The sequence below is a fragment of the Talpa occidentalis genome, unplaced genomic scaffold (assembly GCF_014898055.3).
Source record: "Talpa occidentalis isolate TD23 unplaced genomic scaffold, MPIMG_talOcc4v2.1 talOcc4.9, whole genome shotgun sequence".
NCBI classification, from domain to species: Eukaryota; Metazoa; Chordata; class Mammalia; order Eulipotyphla; family Talpidae; genus Talpa; species Talpa occidentalis.
The window spans coordinates 34,835,542-34,849,778 of NW_023605305.1; the positions used below are offsets into that span (position 1 = coordinate 34,835,542).

The window sequence follows — 14,237 nt, forward strand, 5'->3', positions numbered from 1 at the left end:
AAAAAAAAAGTTGGAAATATTGTGAGAATTACCAAAACATGACACAAAGTTACAAGGTGAGCACATACTGTTGGAAAAATGGCACCTGTAGGCTTGTTGGATAAAGGATTGCCACATATCCTTAACTTGTAAAAGATGCAATAACTGTCCTCAAAGTGCTATAAAGCGAAACCCAAGGCCCCTCTGGTGTCACAAGGGGTTAAGCACAGCTCTCCTGGATTAACTCTCCCCTGCCTTCCTAATGAGAAGATCATAGGTTTGAAGTGGGGGTAGGAGGCTGTGGTGCAGCCAGCTCAGTTTTCAGAACTAGCAATCACCAGCCTTACTTTACAAAGGGTCCCCTGCTTTGGAGACCCAGAAGACAAAATAACTTTTGAGTCAAATTAAGTCCCTTTGTATGAAACTTGCACAGGGTAGGGGGAGTTTAACAGGCTAACCCAGGCGGAAGTGACAACCGAAACTGACAAGGGGAAATCTCACCAGCCTAAAAACACAGTTCTGCATTTAGGTTTGAAAGAGAATGAACTTTATGAATACAGGGAGGGAGACAAGACTGTAGTTGAAAGTCAATTCCTAATAGAGAAAAAAAAAAAAAAAAATCAGAAAGCACCAACAGCATGCTCTGGAAAGGCCAACCCAACCCTTCAGAGAAAGTAGAGAATGTGATGAGCTGACCACAGGCCCAGCTGCCCTGGTGGTGTTCACAGCCCATAAGGAAGAGCAGGCTCTGTTCTGGGAAGGCAGGGACACTGGCACTGTCCAGGGAGGGGCCGCAAGGCTGAGGACAGCTTCCTTCTTGGACTAGGAGGAAGATGAAGCTTGGAAAAAAGGGTCAAGAATGCCCACGTGGGAACCCAGCAAAACCAGCAGCAACGGGAGCAAATCAAGGCAGCCTGAGAGCTGCAGGCGTGACTGGCATAAAAAATGCTTATGCGCTTTGGTGCTGCTTCGCCTAGGAAATGCATATTCTTGGCTTTGGCCAAGTTGTTTTTTTTTTTTTTTTTTTTTAATTTTCTAGAGGCATGTCTTATTTATCTATTTGTTTGTTTGTTTGGTTTATACATGCACTGGGTACAGTCAGAAGCCGGGAGGGCGAGAGAATTCACCAGAGCCAGAGCGGGGAGCAGAGCAGGCAGAAGGACCGAAGTACACTGCTGAGGGGAGCAGCGGGCGGCAGGAGAGGTCTGCGCGCCATGTGGGACCCTCCTCCGGTGGCCGGGGAGCAGCCGGGGATCGAACCGGTGCCGCAGAGGCCGCGGGCAGCTTCGCAACCCAGCGCTCAACCGCTGCGCCACCTGGGAGGCCCAAGCCAAGTTGTTTTTTAACCCTCTCTCCCCTCCTCCCTTATAACTTCCTAAGTCTCACTTCTTTTATTAGTGATCGCTAGTTTTTGTAAGTATTTTGCTTTGTGCACTTGTGCACTTTGTGAATGTCCAATATTTGTCTTTATCATTCAGATTTGATTTACTGCACAGAACTCCCTCAAACTCCGTCCACTTTGCTGTAAACGGCCTCTTTTCGCCTTTCATATGGGTGAATAATATTCACTTGTGTGGCCCTTAGGTTGTTTCCATGTCCTAACTATTGCAAGTAATGCTGCATCACCTAACAGTCTTAGATAAAAGTCTCTGCAGCACCCAAGCAAGTGACAGTGGCAGCATGAGTCGAACAGCCAGGATCCAGGTTGATGGGGGTCAGACTTGAGCTTATTTCTTAAAACCTGGAAATTAAGAATAAAAAAAATATTTATTTAATATGCAAACACATCTGAAGCTCCATCACGAGGCAGGTGATAAATAAGTCTCAGAGGTGCTGTAGCTCCCGGTCCTCTAATTCTGGCCGGTTGGGGGATGAAGGTGGGCGGGGAGCCTCCGGGTGGCAGGAAACCAGCCTGGGGCTCGACCGCCAAGCCCTGAGCGGGGCCGCCCGGGCGCAGCCTTTCGCACACTAGGAGGCAGCACCGCGCCGGGGAAGCCTCACGGAGTCTCCAACGGGATCTGCGGCCTCGGGCTAAGGCCCTCGCTCGGGCGAGCTTCCCCACCTGCGAAGTGGGCGCAGGCACCGCAGCCCTGCTGGCGGAGACGCTGCGGGGCGGATTAAGTGATTCCTGCGGATTCACCTTCTTGGTCCTTGGGCAACAATGAGCCGGGGTTGCAAAAAGCCAGCTCACTTTCCCTTTCGCTCCCACAAAAACTTGGGGAGCCACGCCGCGCGGCTGGCGTCCCAGATTCGGAACCGCCCCGCAGAGCGGTCCCCCAGGCTCTCCCACACCCGGCCCGGGGCTGCACCGCCCGGGCACTCGCGGGACTACAGTTTCCAGAGTGCCCCGCGGCGACGGGCGGAGCCGGGAGCGCACGCAGCCAATTAGGGGGTCTCAGGGCGCAGCCGGGGAGCGGCAGGTGGAGCCGGGCCGGTGGGCGGGCACGGGGCAAGGTCTTCAGTAAGCCTCCGGGGGTCGCGGGCTGCGCTAGGCACGCGGCGGGCGTCAACGCGACTGGCACTCGGGGCAACCCCCGGGACCGGACGGAGCGTGGGCGGGGATCGCAGCCGCTTGCGCGGTTCCGGGTGCTCCCGCAGCTCCCAGCCCAGAGCGCACTTGACCGGGCTCGGGCGGCGAGGAAGGGCGGGTCTGGGGAGAACCCCCAAGAGCCCCGGCGTCGTCCGGCCCCTCCTCCTCGCAGCTGCGGGAGCCACAGCCCCATCCACAGCCGGAGCCGGAGCCGGAGCCACCTCGCTCCCGGCTCGCGCGCCCCCAGCCATGGCTTTTGCCAATTTCCGCCGCATCCTGCGCCTGTCTACCTTCGAGAAGAGAAAGTCCCGCGAATATGAGCACGTCCGCCGGGACGTGGATCCCAACGAGGTGTGGGAGATCGTGGGCGAATTAGGTGACGGTGCCTTTGGCAAGGTTTACAAGGTAAGGGCGCTGGGGTAGGTGGCCCGGGGCGCGCGTGGAGCGGCTCCGGAAGGAAGGGGCACGGGTTCGGGTCAGCCACAGCTTAGACTCGGCGGGGAGCAGAGGGGCTGCCCGGCCCAGGCACCCGTCCTGGTGAGCCTTGTTCTTTGGGGGCATCCTCACTTTGCCCGGCTGAGCCTCTGCGCGCCCCTGCTGCGCGCGCTTGCTGCCCTCCTAGCTCAGTTTCTGAGCACTTCCTGTGCGCCCGGCTCGGCGCCGCTGGGGGAGACAAAAGAGCACTTAGGGGACCTAAACATCCGAGAGGGCCGCTTGAGGCATGCACCGGAACACGGTGACACTTAGCAAACTTCTAAAGAGGCCGCCCCGATGCGGCGACAATGCCGAGGCCATGGGCGTAGAAACGGCTGTTTGGAAAGATTGGGGTCGGGCTTGCAGGGAAGCGCTGGTGACGTTGAAGACACACCTGAAGATAATCAAGGGCGGGAAGACGGGGCTGGGGTGGGGATCTCTAGAGTGGGATGTTAAGCCTGGAAAGGTGGGCTCGGGCTGGACGGAGGGAAAAGTCAGCGCCTCTTGAACACTGCGCTTCGGGGATCAGATTTGATTCTGTGGGTGAGTCATAGCTGGGGACTCTCTTAGTCTGTCGTACCTTTCCCCTGGAGGAATAAGGATCCTTAGAGCTTTTGTGGAGGGATAGGTGGGGCAGAGATGATTAATTCCTGACACGTTTGCGGTGTGTCCTTGTTTGGTTCTTTTGCCTTTGAATTAATTCTGGGTTGCTGAGTTGTACTGGGCACCCATGCAGACTTGCCTCCACCCTGTCTGGATCTCCTTTCTCCTAGGAAAACCCTTATCGAGACAGTCCCACTTATTAAACTGCTATTTACTTCCTTGGGCACCTCCTTCCCAAGCCAGCTATCGCCCTTCTTGTGACACTGGTAGCTTGCAGGCCACTGGGACCCCAAAATCCCCTCTTAGGAGCTGGACTACAGAGAGCTTCTCAGGCCCACTTGGTCAGAAACTACTCTCTTTACCTTGAAAGTGGGCAAGAATCCACTTGACCAGTGTGGCTCCTGGATGGGCAGCATTACCACCCTCTGGGAGCTCATTAGAAGTGCAGAATTTCTGGCCCCATCCCAGCTGTACTGATAGTCTGCTTTTTCACAAATCCCAGGTGATTGTTAAGCCCTAGGGCAATTTTCAGGCTAACCTGCCCCATCTGGGTGTCTTTTTGTTAACTAGCCTCCTCGCTGAACAAGCACTTCCTGTTACAGGGTGGAAACCGACAGGAGCAAAGGTTCTGTGGCCAGTCACGCCTGCAGCTCTCAGGCTGCCTTGATTTGCTCCCGTTGCTGCTGGTTTTGCTGGGTTCCGCACGTGGGCATTCTTGACCCTTTTTTCCAAGCTTCATCTTCCTCCTAGTCCAAGAAGGAAGCTGTCCTCAGCCTTGCGGCCCCTCCCTGGACAGTGCCAGTGTCCCTGCCTTCCCAGAACAGAGCCTGCTCTTCCTGATGGGCTGTGAACACCACCAGGGCAGCTGGGCCTGTGGTCAGCTCATCACATTCTCTACTTTCTCTGAAGGGTTGGGTTGGCCTTTCCAGAGCATGCTGTTGGTGCTTTCTGATTTTTTTTTTTTTCTCTATTAGGAATTGACTTTCAACTACAGTCTTGTCTCCCTCCCTGTATTCATAAAGTTCATTCTCTTTCAAACCTAAATGCAGAACTGTGTTTTTAGGCTGGTGAGATTTCCCCTTGTCAGTTTCGGTTGTCACTTCCGCCTGGGTTAGCCTGTTAAACTCCCCCTACCCTGTGCAAGTTTCATACAAAGGGACTTAATTTGACTCAAAAGTTATTTTGTCTTCTGGGTCTCCAAAGCAGGGGACCCTTTGTAAAGTAAGGCTGGTGATTGCTAGTTCTGAAAACTGAGCTGGCTGCACCACAGCCTCCTACCCCCACTTCAAACCTATGATCTTCTCATTAGGAAGGCAGGGGAGAGTTAATCCAGGAGAGCTGTGTGGTGGCTCATTTATTCTGTTACCTGTCTGGCTTTAGCTTGTGACCCTCTGACCTAGCCCAATCTCCTGTTATGTGGGATCCAAGGACAGGAAGGGACTAGAACCCTAGGCTCTCGGTTTCCTTAGTTGCCAGCTCAGGAAGTCCCAGCCTGGACCAGAGATCCTGTCATTCAGGTCTCCTCCCCTGGAGAAATGCTTCTTCCTCAGCACCTTAGAGAGAAAGGTGAAGCAGGTATTGCTTTACTGATGATGGTGCGGAGAACAAAACTCCCTCTACTTCGTTGCTCCTGGGGGGCTTCCCCCTACATACAAGGTACAGGTTTTGTCTGGGTTTTATGGTGGGGCTAGAACTTCCATTTCGACATGATGCCTAGGGACCCAGCTGACATTTTTTAAAAAAGATTTATTTATTTATGTATATAAGAACTGGAGTACAGGCAGAGGTATGGGGGGGGCGGTGAGAGGATTCACCAGAGACAGAGTGGGGAGCAGAACAGGCAGACTGACTGAAATACACTGTTGAGGGGAGCAGTGGGTGAGGCAGGAGCGGTCTGCTGCGCCATGTTGGTAGCTCCCTGGTCGGGGATCAAACTCGTGCTGCACTGGCTGCGGATAGCTTCATAGCTTAGCCCCTTGCACCATCAGGGGGGCCCCCCAGCTGACCTTGAGTTGAGGAAGTGATGGCCACCATCATGAGGAGTTCTCCTGGCAGCCCTCCTGCCTGAGTACTTCCCTTGGTGCACAAAACCATAGAGACCCAACTTCTGGGATGCATTTCCAAAGAGGACTCTAATTTCAGATTTCCGTCCGTAGTCTTGCAGAGGCTCAAAACCTAAACATTACTAGACTCAAGATCTTCTCCCTGATAAGCCATTGGTTGGCTACAGGAGAAAAAGTAGAAGTGATTTTGTGCAAAGTCAATCTCTTGCTTACCTAATCCTTAGGCAATTGCAAATTGATTGCAAAAGAAAACCATTTCTAGCTCATTACTAGATACAATGGAAAGCCCCTAACTATAGGCTTTCAAAGCTGTTATGAAAAGTAATCTTTCATCTGAAGAGAGGTAGAGAGGAGAGGAAGTGTTTGGTAACAGACTGGTGCAGGGTGCGCTTGCTGTCATAGTAGTGGGTGAGGCAGGTAGTCACGTGTTAGGCACAAGGAGGGTGCGGTCATAAAGAAAGTTGGGTTAACAGCCTGTGTGATTTTCCTGCTTCTTGAACATTGCTTTGGTTTTGATCTTTTGCTGTCTTTAAACTTTTAAAAGGTTTATGATTTTGCAAAATTGGAAGTATAAAAAATATAGCATATAAAGAAAATAAAAAACTATCACTTAAATCCCATCAGTTGCTGTGGACATTTTTTTTTTAAATTAAGATGTATTTATGCATACAAGAACTGGGGAACAGGCTGGAGGTGTGGGGAGTGAGAGGTTTCACCAGAGACAGAGTGGGGAACAGAACAGGCAGACTGACTGAAATACACTGCTGAGGGAAGCAGCGGGTAAGACAGGAGAGGTCTGCTGTGCCATGTGGGTAGCTCCCTGGTCGGGGATTGAACTTGTGCTGCAGTGGCTGTGTACAGCTTCATAGTGCTGAGACCTAACCCCTTTATGTCACCAGGGAGGTACCTGTGGACACCAGGGAGGTACCTGTGGACATTTTGACATATTTCTCTCCAAATGTTATTGATTTTTATGGTGAATGTCGTTTTGTGAGTTGAGGGGGGGGAATTATAGTTCATACATATCTCTAGTGTCTTATGCCATCTTTCCTCCCTAAAACTTCTTCCTGATTTATTCTAAATGCTTCATACATATCTTTTGGGATAACCCAGTCTTGCTTTTAATCATATTGGATATTTAAATTGCCCCTTCCCACCTTTATTTTTTAGTAATAACAAGTTAAAATTGATCCAATGCCCATCATGGGCCAGGCACTGGACTGAGTATTTTACGTGATTGAGTCAGTTCTGCTGTCATGTAAATATACATGCCCCAAAGTCAAGCTGCAAAGTCACATGTAGCAAAAACCAGGAGTCTTATGGGGCTCAGGGGGACACACTCACAAGCTTCATCAGGAGCACATTTTCTAAAAAGATAGGGAAAACCAGTCATATGGTTTTATATAAGTTTCCAGGATAAGAAATACCAGGATATTACAGAAAATAATTACTTCCCTTGGAAAAAGCCCCCTTGGGGTGTTGTGGCGATGGGCTTGGGCGGGTGGCAACTTGTGAAGGTGGAGGGAGGGCTGTTGATCTGAGATCAGGTGGAGAATTGGAAACCCCCACTCTGCCCCCAGATGTGGATGGCTGAGGCTCAGAGGTAACTGGCAGATGTTGCCTGTGTGGTCTGGGGTCCTCCCCAGCTCTTCAGCCAATGTTGCTGCATAAGCAGAGGCGAAATTAGCATTTTGGTAACATTGTGTCCTAATACTTAAGTGGTGTTGGGATAAAGCTGGTGTCTTCAAAGCATGAGTTAGAGCAAAACAGATTGTACATTGGTGAGGTGAGCTTCTTTTTGTATTTTAAATTATTTTTTAGACTCTCAGAGGGAATTACTGGGTCAGAGGGTGTGTATATTTGAGGCTGGTTATTAAAGTGAAGTAAAGCAGATTGGTGGTTGCCAGAAACTGTGAGGCAGGGGGTGGGTGAAATGGATGAGGGGTGGTGGTCCAGAGGTACAAACCCCCAGCTAGAAAATCAGTCCTGGGAATCTTAATGTAGAGCCTGGTGACTCTGGTTAATATATTGTATTGCAGAAGAGAAAGTAGCGAGACTGTGGATGTTAAGAGTACTTATCCAGCATAGGCATCGGGGCCTCCCTGGTGGTGCAAGGTGTTAAGTCTCAGCACTGTGAAGCTGTGGGTAGCCACTGCAGCACAAGTGCAACACCAGTTTGATCCCACCCCCACCCCTCGCCAGGGAGCTAACCCACGTGGCGCAGCAGACCTCTCCTGTCTAGCCTGCAGCTCCCCTCAGCAGTGTATTTCACTCCGTCTGCCTGTTCTGCTCCCCACTCTGTCTCTGGTGAATCCTCTCACCGCCCCCGCCCCCCATCTCTGGCCTACACCCCAGCTCTTGTGTGCATAAATAAATAAAATAAATCTTTTTTAAAAAAGTGCTCATCGCAGGAAAAAAAATTTGTAGCAGGGTAATGGCTGTCAACTTACTGTGGTGATCCCTTTGCAATAACACAGATGTCGAATCATTATGTTGTAGACCTGACACGAATATTCTAAACTAATGTTCAGTTATATCTCAATTAAAAACGAGAGAAGTTAATACAGGTCTCCTTTGTCCCTGGCTCTGGAAAAGAGCCAATTCCGAGTCCTCTGGGACCCCACAAAAGCTTTACACTTTGGCAAGCTGCTGACCTCCAAGTGGTACCCTCAGGCTCTGATGGCCATGGCTAACCCAGTTCCCTTAAGTGCCACTTTCTGCCCTGCAAGCTGAGGTAGGAGCTGGCTGGCAGCCTTCCATCCCCCTCCAGAGGCAGGGCCTTCTTTAACCCCCTCTCCAGTCCTGTTGATTTTAAAGCCTGGATTTCCGCTTTCACCGGAAAGAGATCTGCCCCCAGGCAGTAACCTTATTTCCCTTCAGTCCAGTATTTTAAAATAGAAGTTTGTACTATTGTGAGGGGGTTCCTGACTCAGTCCTAAAACTAAGGTGGCCTGTGCTTCCTGGGGATGTCAGCCATGTAGGGTTTTCTTGGGTGCGGAGTGGCCCAACTTGCACTGGCTACATTTTTTGGCAGGCGCCAAAGCAGACCAGGGTGAAAGGAGTGGAACTATTAATGGAACCCCAGCCCCCATCTCCATCAGGGTCCCCTGGTGTCTGGGGGAGGGGGGATTCCGCAGGGACTGCCCCCCCACAGAACAGCCCTGGATGCTCACCCTTGGTCCCACAGCTGCTGAGGGTGGTAGAATTGGGAGGGCAAGGAGAGCCTGCCCCCAGCAGGATCTGGGTTTCAACTCCAAGCAGACATCTCCTCTCTGAGCCTCAGGCCTCTTGTTTGTAAATGGAGGTGATCATTTGTTGGGGCAGGGAGGGCTGAGGGAACAAATTTGGTGTGATACCTTCAGCATCTGACCCTGACCTGGGAAGTGGGTGGGAAAGGAAGATAGTTTATTACTGTTGATGCTCAGGGCATCACATACAGAAGGGCCTAGCCAGTTACCGCTGCTTAAAAGGGGACAAGGCAAAATACTGTACAGTGTCTATAGCTTGTTCCTGCCCCAGGCCTTCCCCACCTCGGCGCTATTGACAGCAGGGGCAGGTATTTCCGTGTTGTGGGGCCTGTCCCATTCATTATAGGATGTTGGCAGCATCTCCGGATTCTAGATGTACCAACTTCCACTCCACTCTCTTGTTGAGATACCCAAAAGTATCTCCAAGCATTGCTACCTGGCCCCTGGGGCAACGTCGCTTTCATCGAGCTCAGTTTCATGCCAGTGACTGCTTGATTCAGCTCAGGGAACAAGTACTATTCACCTCTGGGTGTCAGGTCTCTGGGTGTGTGATGAAGAATGGCCTTGTCACCACCCAGACCAGGGCTCAAATTGCTCTGCCCCGTCTAGCAGCTGTGTGATGTCAGGCGTGTCTCTTGAGTCTCGGTTTCCCCATGGAAACCGGGGCTGAGGATAATGCCCATCCACCCCACCCCTGAGCCCACTGAGCTGTTGCGGGGTGTAACTCTCACAGAGGGCATAGCATTTAGCTCATGATAAGTACCCAGAACTGGCTGGCCTTACCAGCTACTGTCAGTGCATCACAAATGGGGAAGGAGGAAGCTTCTAGAAGAGCATATTGTAGTGGGGCAAAGAAGGGGCTGGCAGTGAGAGGGATGGCAGCACTGGCAGGGTGGGTGAGATGGGGTTAGCAAGGTGGATGGAAGGAAGCCTGGGCCAGGGGAGAAACCAGGCAGGGAGGTCTGAGCTTCCCAACTGATGACCCCCAAGCCTGGTACGGCTTGCAGGTGGGTTTTGTGGTAAAGCCAAATTTGAAGCGATTGCCAGCATTCTGAAGTCAGATTTCACATACATAAAAGCCCAAATTTCTGTCTTCTCTGGAAATACCAGATACGCTGGTACCATCCAGTCTGCATCCCCTCAGGGCCACAGCTGCTGGAACTGAAGAACAGCTGTCTGGACAGCACTGTCCAAAGGAAATGTACTGCAAGCCACACAAGCAATTGAGAATGTTCTAGTAGCCTTATGCAAACGAGAGAGAAGGGCCTCCCTGGTTGCGCAAGGGGTTATATCTTAGCATTATGAAGCTATCCACAGCAGCAGGAGTTCGATCCCCAGCCAGAGAGCTACCCACATGGCGCAGCAGACCTCTCCTGACTCGTCCGCTGCTCCCCTCAGCCGTGTATTTCAGTCAACCTGCCCTGTTCCTGATTCTGTCTCTGGTGAATTCTCTTACCCCCTGCATCTCTGGCCTATACTCCAGTTCTGTATGCATAAATAAATCTTTTAAAAAAGAGAGAGAGAGCAAAGAAGAGAAATGAAATTCTTTTCAATTTTTTGTTTTAATTTTTGGGGTTATATTTTTGCTCTTCCATATGTGCACATGTTCCACTCACCCTCCACTAAACAGGAGGAATGAATTTTAACGGTATATTCAATCCAAAGAATTATGTCAGCATGTAATCAGTGTAGAATGAAAGCGATTTTTATATTTATATGCCATATATAATATATAATGTAGTGATACATGGTATATGGAAATTCCTATTCCAGACTGTCTCAGTCCATACTCACCATGTGTCAGGGGCTCGGTAGTGATGAGGTGAGTACTGGGCAGATATGGCCTCTGTAATTTGCTGCCTTTTTGTCTGCTCTCGGGCCCAAGCTGTATATTTCACTTGCCTCCTCCGGCCTAATGGTCAATGGGTTAGGGAGCTTGGCTTGGCGTGGGGAACTAGCGGGAGTGGGGCCAGATCTGGAATAGTATTTGGGAGCCTTGATTGCTAAGTGAGGAATTGGGCTGTGACAGTTTTATTTTTTTTAAAGATTTATTTATTGATGCATACAAGAGCTGGGGTGTAGGCCAGAGGTGTGAGAGAGCGAGAGAGGATTCACTAGAGACAGTGGGGAGCAGAACAGGTGGATTCACTGAAATACACTGGTGAGGGGAGCAGCGGGAGTGTCAGGAGAGGTCTGCTGCGCCATGTGTGTCACCTCCCTGTCCGGGCATTGAACTCATGCTGCAGTAGCTACAGATTGCTTCATAGTGCTGAGACTTAACCCATTGCACCACCAGGGAGGCCCAGATGTGACAATTTTGAGCTCAGCTAATGTCCTGCCTGCCCCTGGTCCCGACCACATTAACTTCATGTGGTGTGAGAATGGAGCTGTAGGGATGCCAGGGCCAGGTTTCCTGGCTGCCCAAGACCAGGTGAAGGCTGGGACACAGTGGCCCTGTCCACGGGGTGGGCGCAGGTGGGGGTGGGAGAGAAGACCCCTCCCCTCCAGCTGTGATTGGGGGCCCAGGTCAGAGCCCAGGGAAGGGAAGTGACAGGTGGGGTAGAGAGCGCCCAGCCCAAGAGGACTTTGAAAGTGGGTGAGAGGCAGGAAGATTCCAGAGAATTAAGGTGTAGTTGTTGGGAGGAAGAAAGAGCGTGCAGAGGGCAATGTAGGAAGGGAAGACATGTCTGCCAGGGATCAGGGATGGCGCAGGAACTTGGATGAGTTCCTGCAGTTAAAGCTTGGTTCCACCTCGTACCTGAGAAAAGCTCCTGGGTGTGTTGAGTTTCTTTGACTGAAAATGGTGATAGGAATGGTGGTATCTAATCGGGGTTGTTGGAGGATGGAATGAGATAACTCACAGTCCCCACGTGACCCACAATACTGGCAAAGCTCAAATAAGTGATGAACTGAGCACCTGCTGTATGCTGGGCACTGTGGGTTGTAAGGTGAACAAGATAAATAAATGAGGAGGATGTTGACTTTTGCTCCATTCTTTTTTTTTTTTTTTAAGATTTATTTATTTTTATGCATACAAGAACTGGGGTACAGGTCAGAGGTGTGGGGGTGAGAGAATTCACCAGGGACAGAGTGGGGAACAGAACAGGCAGACTGACTGAAATGCATTGCTGAAGGGAGCAGTAGGTGAGACAGGAAAGGTCTGCTGCTCACTGCCGCCTGAGTGAATAGTTCCCTGGCCACCAGGATCGAATTCATGCTGCAGAGGCTGCGGATTGCTCCATAGTGCTGTACTTAACCCCTTGCGCCACCAAGGAGGCCCACTTTTTACCTGTCTATCATTTATTCTTCTGCCAGCCCCAGGGATGGGTTAGTATCCTCCCTCCACACCTGATGAAGCAGAGGCCCAGAGAGGTACAGTGACTTGCTCAGGGTCACACAGCTTTGCCACAGCAAGTCTGGGAATTAAACCCAGATCTCTCTGACAAGGATCCTGGGTCTTTTCTACCATGAAGTGTGGAGGGGAAGATGAAAGGGCTTATTGTGGAGGGGAGAGGGGCTAGGGTCGCTTTAGTGTGGTGTCTCCCTACAGCTTTGGTGTTTCTATGTCTGAAAAATTGACCCTTCTTCCCAGACTTGCCGTGGCCTCAGCTGGGTCTGATCCCTGCGGTGGCGGCCTCTCACAAGAGGAAGTGTTGATGGGTGCAGGCAGAGGAAGTGGCAAGGGAAGGGGGCAGGCATGAGGGTGAGGAAGCTGAGTGTTCCTGGGTCTCCTTCTCCCTCCCCCCTGCACTCACCTTCCATTTCACTCACTCTTTCTTGTTTTTTAAAGATTTATTTATTTATGCATTCAAGAACTAGGGTACAGGCCAGAGGTGCAGGGGGTGAGAGGATTCACCAGAGACAGAGTGGGGAACAGAACAGGCGGATTGACTGAAATACACTGCTGAGGGGAGCAGCGGGCAAGTCAGGAGAGGTCTGCCTCGCCCTGTGGGTAGCTCCCTGGCCAGCCGGGGATCAAACTGGTGCTGCAGAGGCTGCGGACAGCTTCACAGTGCTGTGCTAACCCGCTGCGCCACCAGGGAGGTCCCCACTCGCTCTTTCCCTTCCCTTTTATCTCTGCTTTCCCCTGTGCTACGTTTTTTTCCCTCTTCCTCCCTCCTATAGTTTGTCTTTTTCTGACTAGCAGACTATACTGCAACCAGAATTCAGGCTGGATACAAGGGTTACCCGTTATGTTGGGCTCTCCTTATGTGACTTCATGTTTATTTGCTTTCCTCTCTGAAGATGGAGTTATCCGTCCTTTGTGTCTAAAAGGGTCTGCTCATGGTAGGTGCTCGGTTAATAGCTGAGGAACATGGAGTGAATAAATGCCAGACGCACCTTCCTTCCCCTCTGTAGGCTGCCCCAGGGTTGGATTTGCTGACTGCACACTTAGTTCTGCGTTTTCTGCTCACTTCACTGCCTCCTTGCTCTGTGACCTTGCGAAAGTCACCTGACTTCTCTGAGCTTTGGTATCTTCATCTGCAAAAGGAGATGTAGATAGCGACTTGCTCAGAACTTGTGAAAATTGAGATGTGAGCAGTCCTGACCCTCACAGAGGAAGGAGAAGGGTGATCAGCTGTCATTGTGATGGTGATTATTTCCGCCAGACTGACCTGCTTCCTGGGGATTGACAGGCTTGTTTCCTGGCCTCCTTGCTTGTTGTACTGGAGGCTGCTGCTTCTGCTGGGAATCAGCTGGAATCTTGTTGCTCTCTTGTTGGGTTATGAAGATAAGCGTAATTGAGTGGAGATAAAGAAAACACCCTTCCAGCCTTGGAGAAATGGGCTGCCAGGGAGGCAGCCCCAGCTCTGTGCCTGTGTCATGGCCGGTCAGTTCAGGGTGGCTGAGGCTGCTACGGGCATCCAGAAGAGCAGCATTCGCTCCCTGGAGGGAGAAGCCAGTTCTGGTGCCCGACTTCCCTTTGCCTCCTTCCTGGAAAGCTCCCGTCTGTCTTGTCTAGGAGCCCAGATCCAATTCTTGGCCTTCTGAGGCCGTTGCCACTGTCAAAGTGGCCTTTGTCAACCCCAGGCAATGACCTCGTTACAGCTGATGTGTCTCCCTGTTTGACCTTGAGCTTCTCTCTACCTTTGATTGGCATCTTGGTGGTCTCTGGTGACTGGTGAGATCTAAGCTCATTCTCTAGCCTCCTTGTTCCTGGAGAGTCCTTTCATCCCCGCCCCCACTTCGAGGTGTGACAGGAAACCATTGCTGGGGCTGAGGGGAGGTGACCGGCATCCGCAACAGTGAGGAACCTGGAGCCCTGGATGCCCGTGCTGGTCCAAGCTTTTGATTTGTCTGCAGCACCATCTACTGTGCCTGGCGAGTTGTACCTCAGAA

The 14,237-nt window shown here is 51.3% G+C and overlaps 1 protein-coding gene across 2 annotated transcripts in view; it reads left to right on the plus strand.

Moving 5' to 3' along the window:
• STK10 (serine/threonine kinase 10) overlaps positions 1–14,237 on the plus strand; it is a 143,594-nt gene that overhangs the window by 15,459 nt on the left and 113,898 nt on the right. Inside the window, exon 1 of one of the 2 annotated variants that reach the window (XM_037500270.2) lies at positions 2,541–2,914. The exons of the other annotated variant lie outside the window; for it this stretch is intronic. Within the exon in view, the coding sequence (XP_037356167.1) occupies positions 2,759–2,914 (156 nt within the window). The 5' untranslated portion in view covers positions 2,541–2,758. Of the gene's footprint in view, positions 1–2,540; positions 2,915–14,237 lie in introns of those variants that run through there. 2 annotated transcript variants of the gene reach the window in all.